Source organism: Bos taurus, chromosome 7 (assembly GCF_002263795.3).
Source record: "Bos taurus isolate L1 Dominette 01449 registration number 42190680 breed Hereford chromosome 7, ARS-UCD2.0, whole genome shotgun sequence".
NCBI classification, from domain to species: domain Eukaryota; kingdom Metazoa; phylum Chordata; class Mammalia; order Artiodactyla; family Bovidae; genus Bos; species Bos taurus.
In genome coordinates this window covers 23,155,373-23,171,220 of record NC_037334.1, presented here as the reverse complement: position 1 = coordinate 23,171,220, position 15,848 = coordinate 23,155,373, and the positions used below count along the sequence as shown (strand labels likewise).

At 39.1% G+C, this 15,848-nt stretch overlaps 1 protein-coding gene across 7 annotated transcripts in view; it reads left to right on the top strand.

The window, feature by feature from the left end:
* Positions 1 to 15,848, top strand: part of CDC42SE2 (CDC42 small effector 2) — a 119,510-nt gene that overhangs the window by 21,556 nt on the left and 82,106 nt on the right. For 2 of the 7 annotated variants that reach the window (NM_001102537.1, XM_059888484.1), the window contains one exon: positions 10,479 to 10,637. The exons of 2 other annotated variants lie outside the window; for them this stretch is intronic. Coding sequence is in view for 4 of the 5 variants with exons in the window: in XM_059888484.1 (XP_059744467.1) it covers positions 10,479 to 10,510 (32 nt within the window). In the remaining variant the exon portion in view is untranslated. Of the gene's footprint in view, positions 1 to 2,808; positions 2,894 to 10,478; positions 10,638 to 15,848 lie in introns of those variants that run through there. 3 more of the 7 variants (XM_059888483.1, XM_024994718.2, XM_059888486.1) reach the window with 3 other exon arrangements.

The following is a 15,848-nucleotide window of genomic DNA, read 5'->3' as shown; positions in this document are numbered from 1 at the left end:
CTCAATTAAGCACCTGCTATTTGGGTTAATATTCTGAAGGAGCAGAAAACATTATGCTTGGTCAAGTAGGCTCAGTTAAGTTAAGTTACGTAGGCTCAGTTAAGTTAAGTTAAGTCACAGGGTACATCAAATCTGAATCAAACTAAAATGTAACAATTTCATTTGACACAATGGAAAATTAATACAAGATAAAGAGGACAAGTTACTGATCAGTTTGGGAACTGTGACTTATTTTGCCTTGAAGGGAAGATGTACTTTTTAGTTATGTAGTGTTTTCTTTTTTTTTTGGTATATGTGCTCCCAAAGTGAGCACTGTGTTATCTTACGTGGGCTTAAATAAAAACATTCAGTTATTCAATAAACACTTAACTGCTTTAGCTGTGTGCGAGTCACTCAGGTATTAGGTGTTCAGCTGCAAACTAAAATAAAAATATGTATCTTCATAAGACCCTACGTTCTGGTTAGTGATGAAAATGAGTTATATTTAATACATACATTATATATAATGCATGTATAATGCCAAACAAAAATTAAAGCACTATGAGGAAAAAGGAAAGCATGGGAGCAAGATAAGGAGAGCCAGGCTAGGGAATAGGGAATGCCATTTTAAATAGGGCAGCAAAGAAGGGACTCAGTGGGAAGATAATAAAGAGATAGCCATGACAGGATCACTTGTGATTACTATTGGAAATAGTGGCGGCAATCTAGATATCCATCTCTATGACACTGGTTAAATGTGTTATGCATCTATATAGTGGAATACTCAGCAAATAATTTAAGTCCTACATGTACAGAATGATCGGCACATTCATGAAGCAATAAAACCAAGGTGCAGAATAATACACAGAATATGTTACCCTGATGTCTGTCAGGTTCATGATATATTTTTCTAAATGAATGGAATCTCAGAGGAAAGATACATAACCAATTAATGGTCATCTTTGGAATGAAGGGTGTTTTGTGGACAGGAGCATAAGGGTGAAACACGTTATGTCCCATTTTACTAGGTATTTGTACCGTCTAGTCAAAATCAGTGATTAAGATGTAAAGTAAGTACGTGGAAAACTGTCCAAATAGAAGACCATGGAAACACACACACTTGTAAACCCTAGTGGCCCGGACAGCCCTCTCCTAGATGGTGAGTAAATGGGGTAGTGAATAGAAACGTGTGCTCACTTCTGTGATGAGCTGGAGACCGTGCTGACGGTGACTGTTGGAAAGGAAGGCCAAGTCCTGTTTTAGTTGGGTAATGAGTTACAGTGATTATGACTGTAACGTTGAGATTTCTCTTGACTTTTTTCACTCTTCTAACCAAATGGAAGGTGTGTTTATTTCCTGGAGTTTCCGCAGTGAAGTACCACAGAAACTTGTTCTCTCGCCATTGTGGAGGCTGGAGGTCAAAAATGAAGGTGTCAGCTGGGCCCTGTTTCTCTTGAAACCTGTCGGAGAACCCTTCCTTGCCTTGCCCTAACCTCTGGTGGGTTGCTGGCAATCTTTGGTGTTCCCCAGGCTTGCAGTTGCATAATTCAGCCTCTGATGTCAGCGTGTGGTTTTTCTGTTAGTATGTCTTGTTTTCTTCACAAGGCCAGCTTCTCATAATGACACTGATCATACTGGATTTAGGGGCCCACCCTACTCCAGTATTACGTCACTAACAACCCTGTTTCCAAATAAGGTCACATTCAGAGGTCCTACTTCAGCATATTTGAGGTGGGGGGGGAGCGAGCTTAGACAGAGAATGGGACAAAATCCAACCACTAGCAGTCTTTCCCAGGGTAGGTTGCCTCCACGTACAGCCTTTCTTATATGCAGAAGTGTTTTGGAAAGTTGTACAGAGAGATAATGTTTTACAGTTTATTTTACTCTTACTGTAAAGTTGTTCTCATGGAGAGAAATAAAAAAATCTCATCATGCTTAAGAGTGCAACGTATTTATTGAAGCTGATGTTTTAATGAAAATAAATTTTTTCTCCTATCTGGTAAAAGAGTATGGAGATTATAAGTAGTAATGAGTTAAACATGACAGTGAGTTACTAATTTAGACATTTTATGTGCTTTTTTTTTTTTTAAGTCATACCATGAGGATAAATACCTTATATTCTTTGTGTTTTTATTCTCACTCATGCAAAAATAGCTTCCTTTGCAGAAAGGACAAACACCCTCCCCCCCGTTCTTAGTAGTTTTTCTTGTGCCCATAGCCATTACACTTGTGTGAAACATTAGGAAACCTTTTAAAATTCTCCCTTGCCTTTTTGCTCCTTCCCATGTATAAATCAGAAACCACATATTTGTTAGCCTCCAAAATCTTTTTAAAAGTTAGTATGTCCCAAATAAGCCTTTTTAGATGCTGTTTTACCCTTGGAGAAATGTGTTGTATATAAACAAATTGACAAACTGGCATTGAGGGGTGTCTCTCTTTTTTCACAGAGTCGAAAGAGAAAGGAGACTCTCCTTTCTTTCGTTGTAATTGAAAATGTCTCATTTTTTTTCCTTTAAAAAGTTCATTAATGTAGAAAAACAATATAGTTATTTTTATGATTAATAATTCCTCTGATTTTTTTTTATGAAACAGGCAGTTAAATCTCACATCTTAGAAAGTTATTATTTGGGCGGGCTAAGTAATGTACTTTAAATTCAGTTGCTACCTAGTTATGTTTTAAATATTTTATGAATTCAGGTGTCTTAAAATCTTGAGGATTCGTTTGGTCTTTAGATATCGTCTAGTCTGACATTCTTTCAAATGTAGGAACATTTTTAGTGTCCCTGATCTATAAAACTTCTAGTGACTGTGAATTCACTACTTTTCTAGACAACCCAGTATCTTTTGGAGGCCTCTCTGAAACTTGTACGTTAATGGCTCTTGATCCATCTTCTTTGACAATCAACCCACAGTAAGTCTTTTTTTCTCTCTTCACATGCTGTATACTAAGACCCACGATTATTTGAAGGCTGTCATATCTTTCCCTGTGCTTTTTGCTAGGCTAACTCTCTTATGTGGCATAGTTTTCAGACTCTTTGCCATCCTGCTTTCTCTTCTCTGGATGCATTCTAGTTTAGTAATGTCTCTGAAGATGTGGCACCCAAAACAGGATGGCATATTCCCGAACTTCTGTATCTGAAATTCTGGGCCTAAGTAACACCTCCCTCCCTGGTTTGTAGGTACAGCCAGAACTGATAAATTCTGCAGAGTAAGTGTCCACATGATACATGGGAAGAGTGCCCATCATAGGTTTAGAGGGTTGGAGAAGCCTTCCTAAAGGTAGTGATGGCCATGTCAATTTCTGAAGAGTATGTCCTGCAGAGGTAGTAAGTAAGTATGATGCTCCAGAAGCAAGAGAGAGAGTGAGCCTAGTGTTTTTGAGAAGCAAAAAGAAATTGAGAACGGTTGAATGCACAGTTATGAAGTGAAGAGGCAGTAAATGAGGTTGAAGACAAAAATGGGGACCAAATCATAAAGGCCCTTGGAAATCGTATTAAGGAACTGAACTGTTCTTAAGGATAATGGTGAATCATTAAAGGGTGTATTAAGGTAGGAAAAAAACACAATCAGACATTGATTTTAGAAGGATCGTTCTAGCTGAAATGGGAATGAATTGGAGGGACTGAGACAGGCAACCAGGAGATCAGTTTGCAATTATTATGAACTTTTTAGACATAGTGGTGATGCCCAGACCTTGACTAGTGGCTTTGGGGTTGAGAAGAAACAGGTTAGAAAAATAGTTGAGAGAATTTGGTTACTTGGCTATGGAGGGAGAGAATGAAGGGCAGGAGGCAAGGATAATAAATACCCTTGTTTTTGGTGTGGGGAACTGGGTAGATGGGGGAGCTGAATGGGAATGCAGTAGAGGACTGGCGGGGAGGAAGTAGAGTTCAGTGAAGCTAGAGGCAGAGGTGAAGTGCTGTACGCAGCTGGGTATGTGAGCTGCAGGGCTCTGGGCTGGAGATAGGACTTGCATCACTATCTAAATAGTAGTTGAACTCAGGAGTGACTGAAATGACCAGGGGAGCGTTTGTAGCATGAAAGAAGGAGGGCACTTGCCAGAGCCCTCAAGAACTGTTGTCTAGTATTTGAGCTGCAGCCTTTGGTGTCTTTGGATTATTTGGGAACCCGCAAAGGAGGAAATCCAGACTTGTGACATGCTTATTTCGTAGAAACCCACCTAAATTTTTTGATTTGTGGAAAGAAAATGGTCCTCAAATGATCTTCCCTACTCACCTGTCACAGTAACTGAAATTCATGTTATTAAACATTCTCTTGGAAAAGGCAATGGCGCCCCACTCCAGTACTCTTGCCTGGAAAATCCCATGGATGGAGGAGCCTGGTGGGCTGCAGTCCATGGGGTCTAGAAGAGTCGGACACGACTGAGCGACTTCACTTTCACTTTTCACTTGCCTGCATTGGAGAAGGAAATGGCAACCCACTCCAGTGTTCTTGCCTGGAGAATCCCAGGGACGGGGGAGCCTGGTGGGCTGCCATCTATGGGGTCGCACAGAGTCGGACACGACTGAAGTGACTTAGCAGCAGTAGCAGCAGCAGCAAACATTCTTTACTTTGGATTAAGGTATCATCTCTCTAGGAGTTAAAATGCATATATCCCTAAAGAGTGCTAAAGTTTTAATACTTTGGTGGTGTTTTTAGGTTCCTAGGTTTGTTTGTTTTTTTTTTTTAATTAAAAAAATTTTTTTTGGCCATACAGCTTGGCATGTGGGTTCTTAACTTCCCTGACCAGGGATTGAACCCCCACCCCTGCAGTGGAAGCACAGAGTATTAACCACTGGATTGCCAGGGAAATCCCAGGTCCCTAAGTTTGAATCTGGAATTCAGATCAGAAGAACAGATAGGAATTTCAAAAAGATTGGTTTTGGAAAGTGTGACCTTGCTGAGGTGTATGAGAGGGAGCGGGACTTGAAGCACTGAGGTCACCAGTCACTTGGATAAGGAGATGAGAGCCTGAGTAAGTGAGTGTGTGTGTGTATGTGTATGTGTGTGGAAAGCGGATGGTGCTTTGAATAGCAAAGGGCTAATAAAAAGAATGATGCTAAAGCTGAAACTCCAGTACTTTAGCCACCTCATGCAAAGAATTGACTCATTGGAAAAGACTCTGATGCTGGGAGGGATTGGGGGCAGGAGAAGGGGATGACAGAGGATGAGTTGGCTGGATAGCATCACCGACTCGATGGACATGAGTTTGGGTAAACTCCGGGAGTTGGTGATGGACAGGGAGGCCTGGCGTGCTGCAATTCATGGGGTCGCAAAGAGTTGGACACGACTGAGTGACTGAACTGAATATAAAGAGATGAGAGCCAGAGATTGTGTGTGTGAGTGTGTGAGTGTGTGTGTGTGTGTGTTTGGAAAGTGGATGGTGCTTTGAATACCAAAGAGCTAATGCCCCTAAAAAGGGAATAAGGGCATATTAAGAGGATGAAGATCTAGATAGAGGGAAAATGTTGAAAGTATTTTAGTTACATGTTAGGGTGATCATATAATGTATCATCTAAACTGGTACGTACTGAGGTAGTTTATCATCTTAAACTGGGACATACTGTGATAGAAAGGGGAGTGGCTTTTAATAATTACTTTGTGAAAACCTGTGCAAACTGGGACAATCTAAGCAAATAAGGACTGGATGATTAGTAATGCTCTAGTTGTAATGTGCCTATACAGTATATACATATTATATATATGGGCCTGTATACAATAATAGCATAAGGAGATAGTATCAGTTTGGAGCTACCGTGTGCCAAGTGTATAAACACTTGATACGTGTTATTTCATTCTTACAAGAATTCTCTGAAGTGGCCTTGTCCTCATTTATAGTTGATGGAACTTTCTCATGAAACTAAAATATTTTGCTGCAGTTCTCTATGGCAGTCAAAAATTGAAAATAATGAAATGGCTTAATACTAACCATAAACAAAAACAGGTAAACTCTTATTAAACACTGTGTCATACTGCAGTTGCTGCGAATCTGTACATGTATTTTAAAATGTCCTGTGACTTGCTAGGAAAATTACTCTTGTAATGTTGTATCATGTGTTAAACTCCATTCCCCTCTGATGTCCACATTCCTGAGGGCTTACTTTGTGCCAGACCGTGTTTCAAGCACTTTACATGTATTAACCTAATTGAGACTGCAAAATTGCCTTATGAATTATAGCCTGTTTTACAGTTTAGCAAAGTGAGGCATGGTGAATAACTTGCCGGAAGTCAACACATCTAATAAGTGGCAAAGCCAGAATTCAAACTTTGACAGTTTGACTCAGTTTGACTCAGGATCTATTTTCTTTCTTATTGAAGTGTAGTTGATTTACAATGTTGTGCTGATTTCTGCTGTGCTGATTTCTCTGTGGTTCAGTTACACACATATACGTTTTCATATTCTTTTCCATTATGACTTACACAGGACATTGAATATAGTTCCGTGTGCTGTACAGTCGGACCTCATTGTTTATTCTATATATGATAGTTGGTGTCTGCTGATTCGAACTCCCAGTCCTTCCCTCTCCCATCCCTCCTGCCCCTTGGTAACCACTAGGCTGTTCTCTGTAACTGAGTCTGTCTGTTTCTTTGATATGTTCACGTGTATTTTAGATTCCCCATGTAAGTGCTATCATTTGGTATTTGTGTTTCTGTGACTTCCTTTGCTCAGTATGATGGTCTCTGGGTCCATCCACGTTGCTGCATATGACATCTTGTTCCTTTTTGTGGCTAGGTAGTATTCCATTGTATACACATACCACATCGTCTTTATCTGCTTGCCTGTCAGTGGACGTTAGACTGTTTCAGTGTCTTGGCTGCTGGGAGTAGTGCTGCTGTGAACACGGGTCTGGATACACGCTCAGGAATGGGATTGCTGGATCATATGGTAGTTCTGCTTCTAGTTTTTCAAGGAACCTCTGTACTGGTTTTCACAGTGACTGCACTTATTTACATTTCTACCAAAAGTGTAGAAAGGTTCCCTCTTCTCAGCACCCTTGCCAACATCTTTTAATGGTAGAATTTCTAACGATGGCCATTCTGACTGGTGTGAGGTGATATCTCATTGTAATTTGGGTTGCATTTCTCTAATGATCAGCAGTGTTGAGCATCTTTCCCAGTGCCTGTTGGCCATCTGTATGTCTTTGGAGAAATGTCTGTTTAGACCTGTCCTTCTTTTCTTGAGTTGTTTGTTTCTTTTGTTGTTGAGTTGTATGAGCTGTTTATATATTTTGGAAATTAAGCCCTCAACCATCGCATCATTTGCAAGTATTTTCTCCCAGTTTGTAGATTGTCTTTTTGTTTTGTTTATGCTGTGCAAAAGCTTATAAGCTTGATTAGGTCCCGCTTATTTAGTTTGCTTTTATTTCTATTGCCTTGGGAGACTGACCTAAGAGAATATTGGTATGATTTATGTCAGAGAATGTTTTCCCTCTCTTCTCTTCTAGAAGTTTTTGGTGTCTCATATTTAAGTTTTTAAGTCATTTTGAGTTTTTTTTTATGTTCAGTGTGAGGATGTGTTCTAACTTAGTTGATTTACATGCATTAGATATTATACTTTTGAAAGAGTTATTTTCTGAAGAGAGAAAAGATTGTGGCCATAAATTTTTCTTTCTTTTTTAGTCTTTCTAAAAAAAATGTAAAGTTTCATATTGGAGTGTAGTTGATTAACAATGTTGTGTTAGTTTCAGGTGTACATGTGGCCATGATTTTCAAACTTAATGCATTAAAAGGGTTCTATTTTTCATATTAATCAGTCTTGCTACCAATGACTAACTTGTGATGAATTACTTTATCTTAAAATTAATTATATATATTGAAAGTATGCCATTTGGTTAATTTATATATATGTACACACACACACACACAGACACACACACTCTATGAAACTATCACCACACTCAATGTAATAAAAATATCTCCAGCAAAAGCTGTTTGTAGGCCTTTCCTCTTCTCTTGGCCACATACCCTGCCTGTTCCCAGGCAGTCAGCTGAACTGCTTTCTATCTCTTGTGGTTCTGGAATTTTATATAAATGGATTCTATACAGTATACTCTTGGCTTCTCAGCATAATAATTTTGAGATCCATTCATGTGAATGAATGTATAATATTTTTTACTGCAAGTGGTATTACATTGAATGGCTTTATATTTTGTTTATTTACTCATCTGTTGGTGGAAAGATGAGTTGTTTCTAGTTTTTGGCACTTAAAAATAAAGCTGCTTTGTAGACGTACACTTTAATTTTTCTTAGATAAATACCTAGGAATGTAATGGCTGGGGTATAGAGTAAGTGAACAAATGTTCTATAGAAAAGAATTGATTTTTGAGTATTGATTTTGTATCCCGTAACCTTGCTAAACTCATTCCATTAGTTCTAGTCATCTTTCTGATTTCTTAATTATTCAAATTAAGCATAATGACCCAGTTAATTGTCAGCTTAGCTTCCCTGGTGGCTCAGATGGTAGTGTCTGCCTGCAGTGCGGGGACCTGGGTTCAATCCCTGGTTTGGGAAGATCCTCTGGAGAAGGAAATGGCAACCCACTCCAGGACTCTTGCCTGGAAAATTCCACGGACGGAGGAGCCTGGTAGGCTACAGTCCATAGGGTCGCAGAGTCAGACACGACTGAGTGACTTTGCTTCACTATAAGCTTATAAAATGTAATGTGTCACTTTGATATGTAGCATCCCCAGTATTTTCTTTTTATAAAATACTAAATATTCTTTATTATATGGGACCTTGAAAGTTCAGTTCAGTCGCTCAGTTGTGTCCGACTCTTTGAGGCCCCATGAATCGCAGCACGCCAGGCCTCCCTGTCCATCACCAACTCCCGGAGTTCACTCAGACTCATGTCCATTGAGTTGGTGATGCCATCCAGCCATCTCATCCTCTGTCGTCCCCTTCTCCTCCTGCCCCCAATCCCTCCCAGCATCAGAGTCTTTTCCAGTGAGTCAACTCTTCGCATGAGGTGTCCAAAGTCCTGGAGTTTCAGCTTTAGCATCATTCCTTCCAAAGAAATCCCAGGGCTAATCTCCTTTAGAATGGACTGCTTGGATCTCCTTGCAGTCCAAGGGACTCTCAAGAGTCTTCTCCAACACCACAGTTCAAAAGCATCAATTCTTCGGCACTTCACAGTCCAACTCTCACATCCATACATGACCACAGGAAAAACCATAGCCTTGACTAGATGGACCTTTGTTGGCAAAATAATGTCTCTGTTTTTCAATATGCTCTTTAGGTTGGTCATAACTTTCCTTCCAAGGAGTAAGAAATTTCAAGCTATCATTATTTAAATAGTTGAATTTATAGGCAGTTTGAAGAAGGTAATTGATTCTGAGGGAGGAATTGCTGTTTGTTTTTATGGTTTTTATGAGACTCTTAGAATCTGTTCAGACTATGTATCTAGAGAATCAACCACTTCAATGATTTTGGGAGGATGAGGGAGAGTATATGATAAAGACTTGGAGGTTTGAGTCTGGAACCGAAACTGCAAGGATTCCAGGCCAGTTTACTGAAATGAGAAAGACTGTCAGACAGCAGTGGATTTACCAGTTCAGTCTGGACATGTTAGATTTTAGACCTGTTGTTTGTTGACTCTTTTAAGTGCTTATATGCTTATCTGGAGGACTATAAATGAAGAAATACATACTTTAGGTTAAAAATAGACCTGAGGTCACATAAATAGTTACTTGCAGAATTAGATCTCAAACCTAGCGACCTCTGATTCCCAAGCCAACGTGGTTTTTCTTGTGCTGTATTGTATCCACAAGGCAGAAAAACAGATTTGTCTTTGATAGTAATAAATATTTCCCATGAGCTATTATAAATACATAGCAGAGTTTGCAAGTTCAGATGCCAGCAGACTTCAGACAGATAACTGTGAGCTGGATTATGATAGAAGAGAGTGGTGACATGTATGGAGAACTGCAAAACCCATGTCACATCTGAAAGATTAGCTGCTGATCAGCTCCAGCAGATTATTACCAGGTGGGAAAGTGGGCCCAGTATTGCCAGATCTTCTGGCCTTTTTTCTTTTTTCCTCCAAGAGAGGTCAGATAATTTGATTTTTATGTGAAGTCGTCTAATTTATGAATGTCGGCAGCTCTCTTTTAGCACCCTGTGTAAGCCAGCCTGTGTGCCGCCACCAAACACAAATGTGTATTGGATTCCACCCGGCACACAAGAGTTGCACCTGGTATATTGTGGACACTACAATAAATTTACATGATGGGAAAGGGTGGTAACTGTAATAACTACATTACACCCTTTGAAGTATAAGTTGCTTAGTTTGAACATTGGACTTAGTGAATCTGGTGTTTAAATTCGGTTTTCTTGTGGATCAGTTAATCATAGGTGGGTGGGGGAGGAAGGAATTGCTTGACTTAGTGAATCTGGTGTTTAAATTCGGTTTTCTTGTGGATCAGTTAATCATAGGTGGGTGGGGGAGGAAGGAATTGCTCTCGGCAGCTTTTTGCCTCCTAATTGCATGCTTTCATTTGCAGATAGGACCAGCTGTGAGTGTGTGGATTTTTGAGTAAAACCTCGAACCCAAATGAGCAGAAACCATCAAGGAACAACACTGACAGTGAGTCTGCAGTCATCTGTATGCATAATACGGAATGTTCTCAACCCAGAGATAGCTCTTTTGAAAGGAGTGAGTGGTGAGTCTGACTATCCCCACTGGTGATTAATCTAAATCCTTCCCATAAAGAGAGGACTACTCCTCCTGCATGCTTAGCATTTACCAACTGTCAAATAGTAAGCTAATTTTTGTGTTACAGAAAATGACTCCAGCATGGTTTAAGAGAATTCTTTACCGATTTTTCGGAGAAGGCAATGGCACCCCACTCCAGTAACTCTTGCCTGGAGAATCCCATGGACGGAGGAGTCTAGTGGGCTGCAGTCCATGGGGTCGTGAAGAGTCAGACACGACTGAGCGACTTCACTTTCACTTTTCACTTTCATGCGTTGGAGAAGGAAATGGCAACCCACTCCAGTGTTCTTGCCTGGAGAATCCCAGGGACCGCAGAGCCTGGTGAGCTGCCGTCTATGGGGTCGCACAGAGTCGGACACGACTGATGGGACTTAGCAGCAGCAACAGTGTGTTTAATGTATGTTTGCAATTCGACTTTCTTCTTCAGTTAGACACATCCCTTCCTTTGCCTATGTATTTTCTGTCATTTTTTTTTTCCACCAGCCCATATCATACCATCTTCCAAGGCTTGTCTTCCTTGATCTATTCAGCCATCTTTAAAGAGATGGTCATCATAGTTACAGCATCCAGTCTAATCTTCTTTATGTAGGTCTCATTGCCGTTGGAAGTGATTGTTCCAAAGGACTGGGCATGAGATCCAGTTTTGGCCAATGGGAAATAAAAGGAAAGTCAGAGAGAAGCTATTGGGAAAGGTTTTCTTGCTTTTGAGAAAAAGGAAAAGAAGTGGTCCCTCCTCCAGAGCTTGTTTTATTTGAATGTGACCTCTGAAACTGTTGTAGCTCTTGTGCTACCAGCCTGAAGGGTTATTCCCTTACCTAAAGAAGGGCAGAGGTAAGAGAATTACAGAGAAGTAGAACTGGGCCTGGGGAAGGAAATAGCAACCCACTCCAGTGTTCTTGCCTGGAGAATCCCATGGATGGAGAAGCCTGGTAGGCTGCAGTCCATGGGGTTGAGCAGAGTTGGACACGACTGAAGCGACTTAGCAGCAGCAGCAGCAGAACTGGGCCACATTCACTGTTCCTTCACATTCACTAGTCTTAACGGTAGATTCATTTATTATGTGACACAGTACACTGTCTTACTGTTTAAGCAGTTTTGCTCTTAGATTTTCTGTTACTTGCTGTGGAAATCATCCCAGTTCATTGACTCCCCTCTTTCTTTTTACCCACTGGCATTTATACTTCATTATGTTCTGAACTGTCTAGTAATGTTTGTGTGTATTGCCTTCGTAGCACATTATAAGCTTTGTGATGTCAAGGACTGTGTTTATGTCCCTGATGTGTGTGACACATTTATGTCTTCTTAAAAAAGTCATCATTGTACATTTAACTGAGCTAAATTATTTGAACAGTAGAGAATTTGGAACATCAGTTCATAGATTTAAATCATTATGTTCTTTTTATGCACGTTTCTTTAACCACGCTGCTTTTCTCTAGTGAAGTTTGGCTTCTGATTTAAGATGACTTGTGTGTAACACATTTTCAGGTAGTTAGTTCTACTCAATTTGCTGTTTGTTTTTATTCAACTTTGCCATGAAAATCAGCTGCTCTCTTGTATGTTTGAAAATTGGCTTTTAATCCCATAGGTTTTGCTATCTTCTCTGTCAGTATAGATGGAATCGTTTACATTCTGTTTTCTCTGCTAATTATAGGAATGAGAAATAGTAAGAACGTCATAAATGAGGAATAATTTGCGTTTGGCTTTGCAATGCACATTGACAAAAAGACTTCCTGACGTGTGCATCTCTGTTCTGTTCTTAGGACCTGGTTTTGTGTACAGAGATTGAGGAAGGAGGGTTGATGATGATCTAGTGTCTTTGAGGAGCCTTGAGTCACAGGATGGAGTATTTAGCTGATTCTATTTTAAATTTATTATATTTTTAAATTTTCTGGCTGCTTCTGGTGGCAGGCAGGATCTCAGTTCCCCAACCAGGGAACAAATGTGTGCCTCCTGCAGTTGAAGTGGAGTTTTAACCACTGGACCCAGGGAAGCCCCAAGATGATTCTATTTTAAAACTTGTTAAAACCACCTTTCCTCCTCCTCTAACTCAAGATATCCATGTAGTTGTTTTCTTTAGATTCTGCTATTATAATCTTGAAAAAGTGAAATAAGAAACTTGTTTTCTTCCTGAAAATCTAGTTTTGTTTTCAGCTTTGTTAAGGAATATCATAAACCTTTGTTGTAATCTGCTAATACATTCTGAATCCTTCAAAATGATTTATATTCAGGGAAGAATTTACTTTTTTATTGTTGTTCTGTGATTAAATGGGGGATAATAACTTTTTAAGAAGATAGGGAAAGTTGAATAATGTGCTTGAACCATTATTTTTAATTCAGCAATGTCATTATTCAGCAGAATAAGTTCAGATCACCAAGGTACTTTATTTCATGTAGGAATGAAACGTGTTCTAACCTCTGGCAGTCATGGCAGACATATGATCTAAATCAATCAGAATGATCTTCGGCATTTGCTAGAAATACTGGGATCAAGATACTTTTTTTCCTGCTGAATTTCAGCCCGGCAACTATCTTCCAACCATAAAAGGAAAGTCAGTTGAGTAAGAAACCAACAGGGAAGGAGGAGATAGAGCAGAAACACACCCTGATCACCTTTGTTGAGATGCTGAAGCAGTTCTTCCCTAAAGATGGTATAAGTGAAGTTGCTCAGTCATGTCTGGCTCTTTGTGACCCCGTGGACTGTAGCCTACGAGGCTCCTCAGTCCATGGAATTTTCCAGGCAAGAGTACTGGAGAGGGTGGCCATTTCCATTTCCAGATGGTATTCCTAGACTTCATTCAGTTACATGAGCCAATAAGTCCCAAAGCGTCATAGCATCAGTTCAGTTCAGTTCAGTTTGGACTCTTTGTGACCCTGTTGACTGCAACATGCCAGGCTTCCCTGACCATCATCAACTCCTGGCGCTTGCTCAAACTCATGTCCATGGAGTCAGTGATGCCATCCAACCATCTCATCCTCTGTTGTCCCCTGCTTCTCTTGCCTTCAGTCTTTCCCAGCATCAGGGTCTTTTCCAGTGAGTCAGTTCTTCACATCAGGTAGCCAAAGTATTGGAACATATACAACAACGCATATACATCTTTATTATAACCTTTTCTGTATCATATAATGATAACTCAAAGGACTTGCTAAGACTTGAATTGTGAATTAGGCAAGTCTCTGATACAGGTGTGCAAGGTGGCAGATAGTGCAGTCCTTTTTTTGATTTTTTTCAGGTGTTAAGTACAAGAGTTAAGGTGGTAAACAAATATGTAATCTGTACCATTGCTGGTGGAGCTTAATGTGACAGAAAGAGGCTGACAGTATCGGAACAACCCTCCTGATGAGTAGGTTCCTAACTGTGGTTTGGTCCTAGAGGAAAAGGAGTAGCCATCATCCATACTGATTTAGCTCTTTGGGGGAGACGCCTGCTGAACCCTTGACTCCTCTGGAACTGTAAAACAGTTGTGCAGAACCAGGGTTTTGGTTGACTTTTTTAAAAGGTAGTATGTTGTTATTGGTTTTTTTCGTAAGAAGACATGAGAATCTTACAGGACAATCCTTTATTCCAAATCTTGGGGCCAGATATAGTTTGAAATTTTGTGCTTTTTTAGATTTCAGAAAGGTTCGTGTATGTTTAATGTAATACCTCTTTTGTTTATGGAAGGGACACGTAGCTTTCTATTATTGATAATACAAATAATAATGTCTTTCATTAAATGACAGGCTTGGTGTACTTTTCAGCATTACCTTAACTGTTTGATAAATTACATTCATTTTAACACTTGAGAAAATTGAAGGCATTAGGTGACTTCAGCTAGGAAGTAGTAGAGTTGAGATTTCAACTCATATCTGCTTAACTCTGAGGTCTGTGTCCTTAACCACAGCTCTACTGCCTCTTTAGTGTGTTATTACAGCTTAAATTTATGTATTGCTAACATTAGGAAGATTACTACTTTTTGATAAATTTCATCCATTAATTAAATTCACTTAGAATTTCTGAGAGTGCAATCCTTATTTGTAACGAAACATAATTTGCTTTATCCTTTCCAGATTTTATATCTTTCGTGGTTTGCTTACCAGCTGCATTGGCTGGAACTCATAGAACATTGTGATTACAATGAGCATCTTGTCTTGTTCATTAATCTAATGCCTCTGATGTTTCACAAAACATTACATTAATTGGAACGTCTACAGTGTTCACCACTGAGCATGAAGCCAGCCTTTCGGTTTTCTTTATAAATGAAATGTTAAAGAGATCAATTTACTTCCATTTTATTAAGAATTTTTAAAAATTCTGTTTTAACATCTGTAAGGGCCATATTTCAAAGTGTTAATTGTTGCCATGTCATAATTGCTCAAAATTAAAAGTTCAGTTATTTCTATCTACTTACCCTGTGTTTCCATTTTAATCTCTGGTAGTCTTTAAACTTATATCTTTGGTAAATTTATTAGTATGCATTTAAAAATATGTTTACTATACTTTATAATTTGCTGACTTATATTTACATATTGTTTTTTAAATATGTGAGCCTAGCATATAATAGGAGCTCAACGAATATATGTTGAATAAGTTAATTTTTATGATTATCTAATTAGTGAGGCATCATGATAGCATGTTTTCGTTAGTGATAGGGAAATGTTATGTTAATTTTACCGAGGGAAAAAAATCCAGAAAATACATGTTTAATATTAAATTGTGGTTTTCTGATTTTTTTGTTCATGTGACTGATTTCTCATCCTATAATTTTCATTCTGACTTGATAGCACCTTGCTATAGGGTACTAGCCTACTTGAAACTGTCAGGTGGTTTTAGGAATTACACACACGCACACACACACGAGGAATAATTTGCTCACCAAATGTGAAAGAATGAAGAAATGTGTACATTATAGAAAATGATAAAGCTGCAAAGTTTCAATAGAATATTCATTTAAACAATGCCTCTGAATGGCTCCAAGTTTCTCCTATAACTTGTAAATATCAATCAGGAAGGAGCTTGGGTGATTATGAGGGCATAGATTAATGATATGAGCTCTTCAATTTTGGCAATGGGAGCCAATATATCCGTCCTTATTTATAGCTAGAAAATATTGTTGAAAGTCTGATTAACTAGTTTAGGGAAATGGAAATTGATACTAAATCTCTAGTTTGTTGGTTAAGG